This window comes from Eumetopias jubatus, unplaced genomic scaffold (genome assembly GCF_037043125.1).
Source record: "Eumetopias jubatus isolate StellerSeaLion01/CBP00866 unplaced genomic scaffold, mEumJub1_p1.0 scaffold_4, whole genome shotgun sequence".
Lineage (NCBI taxonomy): Eukaryota > Metazoa > Chordata > Mammalia > Carnivora > Otariidae > Eumetopias > Eumetopias jubatus.
The window spans coordinates 141,824,590-141,840,675 of NW_028274810.1; the positions used below are offsets into that span (position 1 = coordinate 141,824,590).

At 47.8% G+C, this 16,086-nt stretch overlaps 1 protein-coding gene across 1 annotated transcript in view; it reads right to left on the reverse strand.

The window, feature by feature from the left end:
- BAALC (BAALC binder of MAP3K1 and KLF4) overlaps positions 1-15,211 on the reverse strand; it is an 86,562-nt gene extending 71,351 nt beyond the window's left edge. Inside the window, exon 1 of the mRNA XM_028112600.1 lies at positions 15,052-15,211. Coding sequence (XP_027968401.1) covers positions 15,052-15,211 — 160 coding nt within the window. The remainder of the gene's footprint in view (positions 1-15,051) is intronic.
- Positions 15,212-16,086: the final 875 nt, after the last annotated feature.

The following is a 16,086-nucleotide window of genomic DNA, read 5'->3' on the forward strand; positions in this document are numbered from 1 at the left end:
CAGCTTGTGCACATGCTCTCTTTCTCATGCTCTCTCTCTCAAATAAATAAATAAAATCTTAAAATAAAATACCTGTTGACCCCCTTTGAAGAAACTAGGGAATGCACTGAAAACTTATCATCAAAGGGAAATAAAGAGGCATTTACTCCACCTTTCAGGGAAACCAAAGCAAAAGTTATTCTTTTTTTTTAAATTTTATTTTATTATGTTATGTTAGTCACCATACATTACATCATTAGTTTTTGATGTAGTGTTCCATGATTCATTGTTTTTGTATAACACCCAGTGCTCCATTCAGTATGTGCCCTCCTTAATACCCATCATCGGGCTAACCCATCCCCCCATCCCCCTCCCCTCTAAAAGAATTCCAGCTAAGAAATGTTAGAATATTATCGTTTTGCAATTCCTAATAAAATCATTGATATAGGGAATGATTATCAGCAACAGGAAGCTGAGATACTTTATAACGGATGGATCGGGTTGGCACAGCTGATCGTAACCTCACAGCAATGAGAGATAACCAGATACTGTTCAGTCTCTGATGTGTGCAGCGGGAAGAGTACCAGCATCACTTACGATGCATTCTTGCCCCCAAAACTGAACCTGAAGCCCTTCAAGCATGCAGTTCTAATTACTAGTTTACAGGGAACACAGGGACACATTTTAAACAACACCATAGTCATGCAATCAGCAAAATCCCCCCAAATGGGAAACCCTACAGAACAAAAAAACAGGTTTCTTCAATAAATAAAAATTGAAAGGGGGGAGGAGGAAATGGGAAATCTATAAATTGAAGGAAATTGAGGAAAAAGATCAATGAAATACAATGTGTGGACATCTTTTGTATCCCAATTCAAACAAACCAGTTGTAGAAAAAACACTGGTGAGACCATTGGCGAAATTTGGACATGACTGAATTTTAGTTATATGAGAACTAAGGAATTTTCATTAATTTTTAGGTGTGATAACGTTATTGTGGTTATAAGGTTAAAGCATATAGAATTGCTGATATTACACCATTTCAACTTAAAAGAAATGACCACTTCATATGGTTCAATCTTATTTTTTTTAAAAGCATCCCCATCAGGGGCGCCTGGGTGGCTCAGTTGGTTAAGCGACTGCCTTCGGCTCAGGTCATGATCCTGGAGTCCCGGGATCGAGTCCCGCATTGGGCTCCCTGCTTGGCGGGGAGTCTGCTTCTCCCTCTGACCCTCCCCCCTCTCATGTGCTCTCTCTCTCTCTCATTCTCAGTCTCTCCAAAATAAATAAATAAATCTTTAAAAAAAAATAAAATAAAAGCGTCCCCATCTTTTGGTGATCCATACAAAAGTATTTATGAACGAAGTTACATGACTTCTGGAATTTGCTTCAAACTAGTCCAATTGGTGAAAGGGAATGGAGGTAAGGAGGAAACAAGATTTGCCATGCATTGATAATTGTTGAAGCTGGGTAACAGATATGTGCGGGCTTGTTATACCATTCTCCCAATTATATATAGATTTTTGAAACGTGTGTGTGTGTGTGTCATTTTAAGGTCTTAAACTATTGTATGTGTGGAAATGTTATGTTAAAAAAAATGCCTGAGGCTACAGTTAAGGGATTCCAGAGTTGTTTTGAGCAATTGCAAGCAGCTGGTGTCCACTGGGAAGAGCAATACTCAGTTGAAAATATAATTGCTGGTGTGTGTGTGTGTATGTGACTACATATATGTTTAAATCACCTTCTCATGTAAGTTTTCATTACATTTCCCTCTGATTCTTTTCCTTGTGGCTGTGGGATTTGGGGGTTCTAACAAGAGTCAGTGTTTGAATTTTGAATTCCTGTGCAAAAGAAAAAAATAAAGCTAACCGGCTTGGGCACACTCTCCCTGCGTCTCTTTGTTAACGTTTTTGGCAGCTTCTATTTAAATGATCCCTCTTCTCTAAGTTCACTGGGTGTTTTCTGCAGCCTTACATAATGGCTAGAAGCCCCCATCTCTACAAAGGAACACCTGATTCAGAAAAGCAAACATCATAACAGAAACCCATTCATCAGCTGCCCAGACTCACAACCAACCAGACATGTGGCGACTTCATTTGAGAAAGAGAGAGAGAGGTAGACTGAGAGAACAAGTGGGAGGAGGGGCAGAGGGAGAAGCAGACTCCCTGCTGAGCAGGGAGCCCCATGTGGGGCTCCATCCCAGGACCCTAGGATCAAGACCTGAGCCCAAGGCAGATGCTTAACCAACAGAGCCACCCATGCGCCCAGCAACGGCGTCACAGGCTGTGGGGGAAACTGAGTTAAGGAAAAGTGAGCAAAGCTCCGAGAAACCCAGGAAACTATTCCTCACACCTTCTGGAAGCAGCTCCACACCCTTAGAAGAGTTGCCAGCTGGGAAATGCATTTCTGGAGGCAATGCTCCCAGCACTGAATCAACGTGACCTGTGCTGGAAGGATGGAAGAGTCCCAGTTCCTGGAAGCCCGAGGCAAAGGGAGCTCCCCAGAGCTCTTACTCCGGGTGGCGCCAGGACACTGTGCTTCCCAGACCCCACTCCACTCAGGATTATGATTTGCATAATAAAATATCTAATGCCTTAATGACTAATGTTATCAGAGATACTTTCACCACCTTCAAAAATTGCCCTCATGGTGAGAAATGCTCTTAGTCCCATTTATTTGCTCATCCCACCAATACTGCTAAGGGCTCGGTATGTGCTAAGCTCTTTAGAGGTGCACTTGAGGTCTGGGACTCCTAACTGCAAGCCCTGTTCTTTTCTCTCTTCCATGCTGCCTTGAGGGTTAAAGACCATGGCTCTTAAACCTGGCCGAGCCTCTGCATTACCTAGGACAGGAATCTGAGTTGGCACAGGGCCATGGCCATTCATTTATGTATCGCCCTTGGCTGCTTTGGTACTAAAAACATCAAGTTGAGTAGCTGCAACAAAGATCACATGGCCCACAAAGCCTAAAATGTTTACCATCTGACCCTTTACAGCAAAGGTTTGCCAGCCTGTGATTTAGGACCCCCTTCTCTCAGAGGTCCCTGGGCCGGCAGCATCAGCATCACCTGGGACCTGGGTGGCTCAGTCAGTTGGGTATCTGCCTTGGGCTCAGGTCTTGATCCCAGGGTCCTGGGATCCAGCCCCATATCAGGCTCCCTGCTCAGGGGGAGCCTGCTTCTCCCTCTCCCTCTGCCTGCCGCTCCCCCTGCTTGTGCTCTCTCTGTCAAATAAACAAAATGAAAGAAAAAGAAAGAAAAGAAAAGGAAAAGAAAAGAAAAAAGAAAAAGAAAGAAAGAAATGCAGAATCCTAAGCCCCCCCACCCCAGACCCGGGGAATTCCACTCTGCCCTGACCTAGAGAAGAACTTGTCAAACCTGCAGCCTTTCTGGCCCTGATAGAAGCCCTGGGTGGGGCCTTTTGTTTACGTTGCCCAAGCGAATCTGACGTGTAGCCTTAGGGAAGCTGACTGAGAAATCAGGAGTACGGGCCCTCCCAGGATCTCCCTGCAGGACAGGCACCAGATCCTCAAGCGGCCAGGAGAGGTGACCACTGACGGCTCGTAGCTGAGCGCCTCTCTAGGAAATGCCCTCCGTGGAAGGAAGTGGTCCCACCCAAGATCGCTTCCCCTTGCTGGGGGCAGCCTGTGGGTAAAACTTGGCTGGTAGAGGGTGAAAACACCTCTCATTACAGTATCTGAAGGGCCATCCCTGCTCCCTTAGCCCAGCCCCGCCCCCCTCGCCCCCACACGTGTTGTTCCCTAAAGCTCGCCCCAGTAAAAGTCCACCTCAGTCTATTTCCTGACAGTCTGTAAGAGTATATGGCATGATAGTAGACATGACATGGCCATAATAAGAAAATGCAAACCAGAATAAGCGTGCTAGGTGCGCGTCAGAAGGGAACACAGGACTGAGGTGGCACACAGGAGCTGTGGGGCTTTCAGTGGGGGTGGGCTGGGGGTGAGGCAACAGGATACGGTGCTCCAGGCAAAGGGCAAACCGTGGGTCAGGCTAAGTGGAGAGGACCTGCAGACAGCTAGTGGAAGGGAAGGCCGAAGAGAAAGCCTTAAATGCCAGGTTAAGACACTTGCATTCAGTTGGCAAAGAAAAATCATGAAAGGCTCTGAGCAGGAAAATAACACAATAATGATCCCAGTTATTCCTCAGGAATATTCACCTGGCAACGGTATGAAAGATACCGGAGCGGCAGTGACTGGGGGCCAGGGGACAGGTCACAAAGCTGTTGCAGACGTCGAGCTGCAAGGCACCGAGGCCCAGAGCTAGTGATCAGCTAGGCGGCTGGCATGAAGGAAAGAGCACAGGGCTCAGAATGAAGACAGAGCTGGGTTCCAGAGCCCCCTCAGCCACTTACAACCTTCAAGCCCTGGCGCAGGCCACCTGGCCTCCCTGACTTCTCCCACCCATAAAACGGGCATAACAGAATTAGGTAATGCAGATTCCGCGCGGGGCCCACGCTGGGCACGCGCTAAGGGCAGCCACGCTCGGGAGTCAGTGGCTGTGCTCACCTGCGTTTGCCCACACACCACTTATCACCTCAGCCAAGCAAACCTGAGCCTGGCTGCACCAGAGACTGTCCCTGAAAAGCAACTCACGTAGTAATTTAATGAGGCCTCGGTTTCGTGCTTCAACTTGAACCATCCCCCTTATGAAGGGTGCACAGGCAATTGGCACTTCCATTGTAGCCGCCGCTGTGCCCTGTTGTTATGACGACCGGTTTCCCAAACAGCCCTGCTATTTTCTTCAAATCCTTTCAGTTTCCTCCTGCCCTCAAGTCCACAAGCCTGAGAGACAATAGCGGGGTGGTTTTTTTAGATTTCCGCAGGAAATACTGTCAAGGCTTTAAATGAGCCGACTGGCTGTCTTGCTTCTCCACCAGAAGCCCCCAGCCTGAGCATCCGTGTGACCCTGCACAGTGGACCACCACAAACGTTCCCGCCCCCTGGAAATCGGTGCCACCGAGTAGCAGGGGGCACATCACTTTCCGGCTGGCATTAACTTTGCAGGAAAATGAAGCAGAAAACAAAGGAATGCCCACTGCACATCTCGTGTACACCACACAGGGTCTGATGTTAAAAGACTATTCCAAAAGATTTAAGTTTAAGCTACTGTATTATTTCTCAAATCAGTTCAATATTAGCACATGTAACTTTCCCAACAGATATCAACCTTCGTGAACTCACTTAACACATGCTAATACTAAAAACACTGTTTTATTATTATTATTATTACTATTGTAAAATCTTCATACCAATAATTATGCTGCTCTGGTGTCTAGCAGACCTCCCTCTCCTCGTTTTCCTTTCCCCTTCTCCTTCCTTTCTTTTCTCCTTCCCTTTCTCCTACTAATCTTGTCTCCCCTCTGAAGCAGCCTTAGGATGAAAGGTGTAGTTACCCTGCTGGCAGCCTACCCAATATCCGTTCTCCCCCTTTTTTTCTTTGCCAAAAGGACCACAAGACTTTTAGGGAGGTGTGCGCCCAAATAAAAGTCGCGATCTCCTAGACTATCTTGCAGCCAGGGATGGCCATGTAACACAGTTCTGGCCAATGAGACTCAAGCAAAGCTTACTGGCTCTGGGAAAGCTATCATTTTGCAGATAAAAAGGAACAGACTTGGGTAGAACGCGCCTTTCCCCCTTCTGCCTATCTAAAGTAAGATGCAACAACACCTTGCAACTATGAGGATGAAATTCACACACCACAGATGGCAAAGTAATAAACTCGGGTCCTTGACAGCATTCCCGAGCAGTGCAGCTGCCTCCCTCCAGACTCTCTGTAAAGTGCAGAAGCTAAAGCCTCTACTTGCTAACCCACATTCCCCTGGTTTCTGTTCCTGCCACCAAAAGCAGTTCCTTACCAATACAGAAGATGAGGAGAGTTCCCTCCATTCAACAAATATTCTTCGATGGGCACCTGGGTGGTTCAGTTGGTTAAGCGACTGCCTTCGGCTCAGGTCATGATCCTGGAGTCCTGGGATCGAGTCCTGCATCGGGCTCCCTGCTCGGCAGGAAGTCTGCTTCTCCCTCTGACCCTACCCCCTCTCATGTTCTCTCTATCTCATTCTCTCTCTCAAATAAATAAATAAATAAATCTTTAAAAAAAATATTCTTTGAGCGCCTACTCTGTGCTGAGCACCATGCTAAGTACTTGGGCGACAGTAGCGAATATGACCCGCAGCCCTTCACCTCCTGGAGTGAAGGAGTAAAGACATAAACAGTAAATGAACAAGACAATGACAGGCTCAGTGATCAGAAGAAAAAAAATAATCCGATGGTAACTGGGGAAGGCTGGTCTCTCTGAGGAGGTGCCATCTGAACTGAGAGCTGAAGGGTGAGGTGGAGTCAATGAGGGGGGAGGGGGAGGGGCCACATTCCAGCAGGGGCCCCAGGAAAGTGGAGGAAGCCAGCGTGGCTGGAACACTGTGAGCCAGAGAAAGAGAGAGCAGGATAAGCAAAGCTGGAGAAGCAGCAGGACCAGGTTATGCAGGTCAAGGAAAGGGTTTGCTGGGGTTTTATTCTATATATAACAGCTTTGGAAGCTACCGGAGGCCGTTAAACAAGAGAGGGACAAGAGCTAATATATGTTTTTAAAAGATTTTTCTCCATCTAACATGAAGAATGACTTGTCAAAGGCAAGAACAGAAGCAGGCTATTGCTGAGGTTCAAGTAAAACATGCTCAGGGAGGACCAATGGAGATGCAGAGTAGCCCTCACCCTGCGGATGGCACTGCCTGTGATGTCCTCACCGACGAACAACCTCATCAGTGCACTTAGAATCCAAACAGGCAGAGATGAGGACAGGGTAGCTAAGGTGTTTTTTAAATGCTGAGGTGCCCAGAACATAAAACAGGTGATTGGAGGGAAAGATGGGAGAATTCATAGCAAGCCTTTGATTTTTTTTTTTTATTTAGTATTCAGAGGGAAAGAACAGCAAAGTGTTGGGAGCTATTACATGGCGACTGTCACAGCATGTTAATAAGGAATTAATAGAATTGCCAAGAAGTGGTAAGAACACTGAGGTTCTCGAGAATGAATTACTATTGGGTGCAATCACCAACACCCATGACTTGCTCCAGCAATGCCAGGCAACTCAGAACCAGGGATGTAAGGAGCACAGAGGAAGAGTACCCCAGGTTTGACACTGAGCCCAGGGCAAGACTGAAGAGGTGAGGAGAACCTAGGTACCAGAATGGCAGCTCTGAGAGCCCATACACTTCATATTTGTAAGCACATTCATTCTACAATGATTCCTATCCTACATTGTGGAAACAGAAATCCAGACAAGCTAAGAAACTTGCTCAAGGTCACAAAGCTGGTCAATGTCTGCTGTCAGAGTCTAATTCCCTAACCACTGAACTATAATCTTCAAGCAAAACAATAAGGAAGATGATGATGATAAAGAAGAAAGCCCAGAAAGGTCCAGAGACTGGAGGTCATGATGGTTGTGAGAAGCTGGCTCATCAAAAGGGAAGGAAGCATATGAAATTATAAACCGACAGCAGGTCAGGCTGGGCAGTCCTGCGTGTGAGGATGTGTTACAGGCTGATGCAGCGGCTTGCAGGAGAAGCTCAACAGGCTCTGGGCTGGACTTTGGGGCTGAAGGGCATCTGGTCACGAGCCACCCACTCAGTCCTGCCCAACTGCCCACTAAAATGCCTATGAAGACAGAAAAAGACCAAGACTCACAATCACCCAAATGAAGACTAATAGAAAACCTAACCCCAGACTCTGGGAGAAATTGGCACTATTCATAAAGAAGATGGAGCTGTATTAAGAAAAATCTAAGGCTTCTGGTTTTGCTTCCTTATACAGACACCACATGGCAGGATGTAGGTAGACACTCTGTACTATTGCTCTGACACAGAGATCCAGAGCTGGAAGGGAATTGGGTTGTACCTGAACTGGAACACTGAGCAGCCAGTCTACATGACCTCACGGGCATCTGAGGCTCAGAGAGGGAACTGGCCCCTACACAACCCCCCCCACACACACATACACACACCACAGACCATGTTGCTACATCCATAAAGCAACCATAAATCCCAGAAACAGCTGGGTAGAATATAAAACTCAGCCTGAGCCAACTGTGAGGGTGGCAGGGAGGTGACAGGGGGATATGATTATCGTAAACGGTGGAGTCACGCTATGCATTTGCCTTGTATGTAATTTACCTGAATTCAACTGTATTTGCTTAGTACTGAAAGGAAAAAGGGGAGAAAAATCCCTTCACTTATCCAGGGCCTTCCCTACCCCTCACCCCTTCCTCCGTTCAAACTAGCCTTTGGCTGCCATGACCTCCAAATAGTTTCCAAAACACAAAGAGAAACAGAACTACTTTTTTTCTCTTGGCCTTTGAGCTTCCAAGAAATTTGAGGAAGTTCTCCTATGTCCCCTAAACTTTAAATATAATCCCTACAGAAGATACAAGATGCCCCATTGGCACCTAGATGCAGGACCATACCCAAATGCTGACAGAAGTTCTTTCTGTGTGCTTCTCTAACACTTTCTCAAGTTTCTTAAGCAACATCCTTGTATTTGAAACCAGAAAAAAAAAAACAATTCTGCCCCAAGACCGCTCATCTTTAAGGAGGCCATCGTGACTGGGATGTGGGTGATTTTTGGGGCACTGTCTGCAGCCCACTCAGGGCGCTCAGCAAGGGCGGGGGGGTAGCGCTGCTGCCACAGGGCTGCCGGTGTCCACTCAAGGACTCCTGTCCTCAGCCTTGTAAATGCTGGCAGGAGGCTCCTGCTCCAAGTAGGTTTTCAAAACCGCTAAAGGCAGATGGGATGGAGGAAGGCACTAACTCCAAGCTCACCAGTTACGGCATGATGGCCACTGCCCTGGATTTAGAAACAAGACACCGGATTTCCAGTGCGGGCTCTTCCAGTCCCTCGGCCGGTGACCTGACTCGCTCTCCTCATCTCACTGAATCTCAGTTTCCTCATCCAGTAAAGGGGGAGCACGATGGCTTATGAGATTATTTTAGAGAGTTACGTAAACTAATGTCCCAAAGAAAAATTCTCACATACATTAGATGCTCTATCAATGGTATTAGAATTTAAATGACAAGAGAACAGACCCAATCTCTGAAGGAAGTATGAGGCAGTGACAATACAAATCCTTTCGTGATTTCCAAATGTTCACAATGTTAGTGCTCATAAAGACACTCATATTAGTTTTCCAGGGCTGCTGTAACAAAGGACCACAAACTGGTGGCCTAAGCAGCAGAAATTTATTGTCACACAGGTCTGAGACCAGGAATCTGAGCTCGGGGTGGTTCCTTCTGGGGGCTGTGAGGGAGAATCTGTTCCAGACCTCTTTCTTAGCTCCCGGTGGCTTGCTGACAATCTTGGATGTTCTTTGGAGAAGCATCACCCTGACCTCTGCCTTCACCTTCACATGGGGTTCTCCCTGGGTGTCTATTCGTGTGTTCAAATTTCCCTTTTTATAAGGACACCAGTCACATTGGATTAGGGCCCACATTAATGACCTCATTTTAACCTCTGTGAAGACCCTATCTCCAAAAAGGTCCCATTTGGATGTACTGGGGGTTAGGACTTCAACATAGAAATTTGGGGGGCAGACAATTAAGCCCATAACAACACAGCGATGGAGGTGGTTGGGGGACAGAGTGGGAGCACAGCACGTAAGGTGAATGTTGGTGGCAGCTAAGGCGGAAGGTACTAGAACATAATGTGGGCTCAGGATAACACCATCCAGCCTCCTTTCCAGATGAAAGCTAAGGAGGTGTTCAGACTAGCCAGAGAATCTCTGTAGGAGTCCCGGCAGAGATAGGATTTTGCAACTGAAGCAAACCGGTCGCCTGAGAGTGGCTAGGGGCTGTGGGCCTGACACAGAAAGGCTCCCGGGATACAAGCCCAGGTCATCTGCCGGGAACAACAAGCTCAGACATCCGACTGCACCAAAGGCCAGGACGGCCTCATCAGCAGGAAGGGGTTGTGGGCGCCGAGATTCCAAAGCAAAGGCAGGACCAGTTAAGCCCGAGAGATTGCTGAGTACAGGACAAGCCCGGAAAAGACTCTGTGCCGATTGAGAGGGGATGATGTTCCTCTGAGTGGGGCCCAAGTCTGGAACCTTAAATTCATCTCTAGTTAGAGTCAGAATAGTTTATCTAGTGTCTAAAAAAGACACAGTTCAGTGGACTGATTTCTAAGACAAAATCATCTAAGATAAGACTCAGGAAAGAGGATGTAAAATAAAACTTCACTTGCTTAGCGGGATCATTTCTCCAACCATTCATTTATTTCTACAGGCAGGCGTGCAATGGTCACTCACACAGCACCCAAGCCGGCAGAGCTCCCAGGCTACCTGGAGAGACAGAACAACGCAGTGTGACCGGTGCCCCCACGGGACTGCACACAGTCCCTGGAGAGCCTGTGGCAGGCCGTATGTCACTCTGCGCACATGGGGCCTGGGCCATGAGCACAGGAGACTTCCCAAACTTTATGAATCGCCTGGGTTTGCTCCCACCTGTTTTTGTAGTGATTTTTGCAAAACAACCCTGGTAACAGAGATTTGTGTTTGGCAAAGGGAGCAGAGAAAAGTGGAGGTGTTTTCTTACTTTGCAACCAATCAGGCAGAAAAGAACCCCCAAAGGATGAGCAGATGGAACTTCCAAGGAAGGAAAACATTATCTCTGGGGAATCCAGGAGAACGAAATGGACACAGAGAAGTGTTAGGAGATTTAGTCCTTAAAGAAAGATCACTTGAGGTCCTACTACAGGCACAGTGTTAGGCACAGGGATCTGGTGGTGAGCAAAAAAGACCCCTTACCTAACTAATACAGCTTGTCATGCTTGAGGGGGCAGGCATTCATGGATAAATTATCTGAAAATATAACCACAACTGTAACAGGCAGATAGAGGGAGCTGGGGGGGAGGGGGAGGGAGGAGCCTTATTCATCAGAAAGCCCCAGGTGGGCTCTCTACTGGTACTCCCTCTCAAGGAAGGAAACAAAGACCTAGAATATTGTCTTAATGGCACTATCAAGATGAATCAAGGTCAGCACATTTAAGTATTAAACTGAAACCAACAAGATACATTTTAATAGGAGTAAATACAAAATCTCAACTTTGGATGACTGAAATCAATAATATGACTGCAGGATTCATGAGGGGGAAAAGCCATTCATTTGGCAAACATTTACTGAGTGCCACCTATGCTCCAGTCACTGTTCCAGGTGCTGGATTTATAGCACAGACAACATCTCTTATGTCATAGGACTTAAATTTGACTAAAAAGAAGGATCTGAGGGTTTTAACTCATCACAAGTTTAATGTGAGTCATCAAGGCAATATAGCCGCAGGAAAACAGACAAATCCTAACCTGATTTTACCTGCACTAGGAGAGGTTCAGCGCCCACATGTTGCTCTGTGTTGCTCAGCTAATACCGAAGAGCTTGGAGATAACCACAGGTCTCTTGTATCAAGAGGGACTTTGACAAACCAAATGGCATATTTGGAAATAATATGGTCAGGTCCCCACAAGCCTGAGAGATGACTGAAAGATCTGCATGTGTTTGGCCTGGAGAACCAATGGTCAGAGGAGATGCAATAGCTCTCTTCAAATATTGAGAATTGTCTGTACAAGACTTGATTGCAAGGGCACGGAGTTCACCAGGTAGAAATTACAAGGCAGCCAAAAGAGTTTCTCACAAGGGGAACTGCTCCACTAAGGTATGTGGGGGCCTCCTTCCCTAGGGAAGACATACCCCATCCTCAGGGATGCTGCAGAAGAAAACTATGCTATCTGAGACCAGACTAGAATATCAAGAGATCACAGTAGACTTTGAGTCCCATCAACTGTAAAAGCAAGAATTCTTTAGTTACTCTCCCATCAATCAGGAAGGCAATATTTAGGAGTATGGGCTTTGGATTCAGGCAGAGCTGGATCCCAGTACTGGACTGGGAAGTCACTCCCACACTCTACGCCTCATTCCCTTACTAGTAAGAGAAGGATGGTCACAGCTCCTACCTCATCCTGGCCCTGAGGACTTGTGAGATGATTTACGTTAAGTGCTGCTTTGTATAGTCCCCAGCCCTCGGTAAGTCATCGATAAACATTAACTGATGGTAATATTAAGTGTTCTTCATTTTATTTTACATATTTCAATTTATTTAGGTGAACTGTTTTCCTGTGAGTCTCTAACTTTGTAATCCTCCATCCTGCATTTCCTAAAGCAATTATAGCAATCTAAAACTGTAAAATAGAAGGACTTTAGAGAAATTTGAAATGTTTTATTCCCTAGAGAAATTAGGGAAAATACCTAACAGTACAAGAAGGGATATTTAAGGGTTTAATTTAAGGGACCTGTGATCAAATTGAGGTAAAGCTAGGGTGTTACTCATGTATGGGATGGCTGAGCTGGTTGGGCATGGTAACCTCAGAGACTCCCTTTCTCCTTGAGAGACCCTCATTAGACAACGGAAGTAAAAATCAATCCAGCAAACCGATTTTATGAAGACTAAATCATGTCAGACCAATTTAATTTCCTCCTGTGACAGCGAGACACGCTGCTGTGACACAGGGAAGCAACGGGCTATCAGATACTGTGGTTTCAGCTAAATCTTTAATTCCAGCCTACATAATAGCCAAATCTAAAAACTTAATTGAATTCTGCTGGCTAGTGGAGATGATCTCCAAAAACAGGAACCAGAGGCTCAGGATCTACTTTTCGAGTAAGGGGGAGGCAAGAAACTCTTTCCTTTGTAGGACTGGCAAAAAAACATGCCGCCCTTCCTGCAGTAAAATGCAGAATTCATCCAACAAATATTTATTTGTCCTGTGACATGCCCTCAATCTGGACTGGACTAAGAAACTGAAGTAAGATTTACAAGCAGACATGCTTAAATGGGACTTTTCAGTAGACATGAGTATGGAGTTGGTAGTGGGGGAGAGCACCAGAAGAAATGCAATCTTTGAACTGGGCTGGGTATTTCAATGGAATAGGGTACAGTTTTAAAAGCAGCTGTAGGGGGTGCCTGGGTGACTCATTGGTTAAGCATCTGATTCTAGATTTCAGTTCAGGTCTTGATCTCAGGGTCCTGAGATGGAGCCCAGTTCGGGGCTCTGTGCTGATCATGGAGCCTGCTTAAGACTCTCTCTCCCCTTCTGCCCCTCCCTATCCCACCCCAGCCCCAGCTCAAGCTCTTGCTCTCTCTCTCTCAAAAAAAAAAAAGAGCATCTGTGCGATGAGAAAGGCACTTTGAAGAATCTAGGCTAACTGGGTCGAAGTGGGCAAACTTCAGTAAGGACATCTTCAGGACCACCTGCCTGGCAAGGCTGTCCCATATTTGGCAAGGAACCACAAATGAGCATGCTTGTCCCAGGCCCTACCTGTTGCAGGGCACCGATCTGATGAGGCACAGTGGGACAGGAGTCAGGATGGCAGACTAAAAAGGAGTAAGTACTGGAAATGAATATTTAGCCATCCCATAATAACCATCTCATACCCACACGTAGGTACACACACACCATATACTCCCAGTTACCAAGGCAACCAGTCCTTGAAGCTGTACTTTTTTTTTTTCCACACTAGATCTTTTCAACCATTTTTCCTTAGAGTGCAGCTCTGGCCTTTGACTCTGCTGAGAAGTACCACACCTCCTGGGGAAATGCTGTTAAATCTAACTTTTACCAGGTCCCTTGTGAAGGCTTATGTCTTATCCTCATTTCTGACACTGAATTGAGCCAACACATCATTTGGAAACTTGCTGAAAGCACCAGCGACACAAAGTAACCATTATGATTACTACGGTGAGTCAGAAACATTAGAGACAAATATAGTGTTATGTCTTACACCATTTTCACTGACAGTTCTTGCTTTTTTAAAAAAAGGGACTCACCAAGTTCATATGAAAAAGGAGCCAGCTTTGGTCCTACAAGATGGAGGGACTGATTCTTAAAATTAAAACGGCAGCTCTTATGTAGGAAGCATGGATTTAGGATTATTGAACTTTTAAGAGTATTTCACATTTCTTTCCTCCTCCTTATAATATACAGTATGCTTCAAATTAACCTCATTTTCTATCTCAAATTTCATTATTCAAAAATGCCAACAACATAAAGGGGTCAGGAAAGAGTTAAAATATTTTATGCAAATAAGAATCTAGCTTTGACAACATCCATATACTAAGTAGTGAGGTATTTTCCTTTTCCACCAACACATTTATGACTAAAGGTCAGTCTGTGGCAACAGACTATTTTCATCTCTACTCTACAATTATTAGTGTCTCCTTTAAAAAAAAAAATCTGATGTGTGACCCACAGAGAAAGTTCTTTGCATATTCTTCTGTTAAATTTCTGCTACAGGGAGAATGGTAAGAGTATGTAATTTACAGCCCTAGTCCACACCTGTGCCCTGCCTCATATGAAGCACCGAGGCACCACAGGGTGGAGAGGGAGTCCTCGCTCCGGAACACCTGCTGGAGAAGTAAGCTTAAGTGCAGAACTAGTGATGGGATGGGCGGGCGTGCATTGTGCCCTGGATCCTGGTTTTCGCAGCCCGAGGGGAACTCCTTCCCTGCAGGGAGAGAAGGGGAAGCGAAGAGGAGGACTCCACCCAGGCAATCTGGGTCAGGCACCGTGTCTGTAAATCAAGGCAGAGACGGTCCAGGCAGCGGGTGGATGGAGACGTGGCCGGATCGGGTCCACAGGGGCCGGCGTGGGGCGTGGGGAACGAAGCGGGACAGAGGCGAAGTCAGGCGGGCCGGGGCGCGCGTGGGCTGAGGAGCAGGTGTGCGTGCCAGGTGGGCTGTCCTCCCAGCGATGCATGCGTCCCTGCACTGAGCGAGCACTGGCGGAGGCAGGGAGCTGGGTTCCCCGCGGCTCCGGAGATTGGCTGAGCCTCTGTAAGGGTCTCGCGCTGACCCCACTCCCTGGGCCTGGGTCTGTCTGTCTGTCTTCCTCACCGCCCCCCCAACCCCCTACCACCCGCACGGAAACCTCTGGCTGCCCCTGGCGCCCCGTGTCCCTCCCGCTTCTCTCTCGGCTCCGGCCTCCCGGCGCCTGGGGTCCGCAGGAGCCGCTTCACTCACCCGCGTGCAGGCCGCCCGCCTCGGGGCCGCTGTCGGTGGCTGCGGCGCTGGGCGGCGCGTCCGAGTCGGTGTACGTGAGCCAGGTGGACTCGGTCTCCCGGGTCCAGCTCTCGTAGTAGCGGGGCTCGATGGCATCGGCCCGGCTCCCGCCACAGCCCATTCTCCCGCGCGGCGATCGCGCCCGGCGGCCCCTCGGTTCGCGGCTCGGGCTCGGGCTCCCGCTCCCGTGGCAGTGGCGGCGGCTGCTCAGCCCCAGCGGCACAGCCCAGGCGGCGGCGGCGGCGGCGACATCGTGTCCCCGCCCGCCCGCGCCGCAGCCAGGCGCCCAGCTCCCGCCGCGCCCCCCGCCCCCCACGCGTCGCCCTCTCCCCGCGCCCCTCCTCCTCTCCTCCCAGGCCCTCCCTTCCCTCGTTCCCTCCCCACCCCCTCGTCCCCGGCTCCCTCCCTCAGAACGCCGGAGCTGGTCGGGGACGCAGGAGCGGTGCCCAGAGAACGAGAGGAAGGCAGGGTCCCAAGAGGGGTTCGGCTTCGCGGGCTGGGGTTACGCTCCCAGGGTCCTGCGCATCCATGCGTCCGCACACTCCCCAGTTCATCCATTCATCTATTCATCCATTCATGCATGTATCCTTCTTCCCACTTTCCTCCTCTCCTTCCTTCCTCCCTCCCTCCTTTCCTTCTTTCCTTCCTCCTTTTTCCCCCTCCTTCCTTCCTTCCATTCATCTATTCTGGGAAGAACTGAAGCGCTTGGGAAGGGATCCCAAGCGTTCTGGCCACTTGTTTCAAAAGCAGTGAAGCTGAGGACAATCTACCCCGCCCTCCCGCCAAAAAAAAAAAAAAAAAAAAAAAATGGGCAGAAAGTAATGCCGTTAAGAATTAAGGAACAGTCAGAGAACTTTTCTGGTCTTAGCTGGTTTGGAGAGTAGGGAATGGGGCCTATGATTTCTGAGGGAGTTGGGTTAGACTCTATCACTAACACCTCTCCAGTTCTGTGACTTTTAACTTTGTTTTCAAAGAAAGCAAAACAGGACCAGGAAC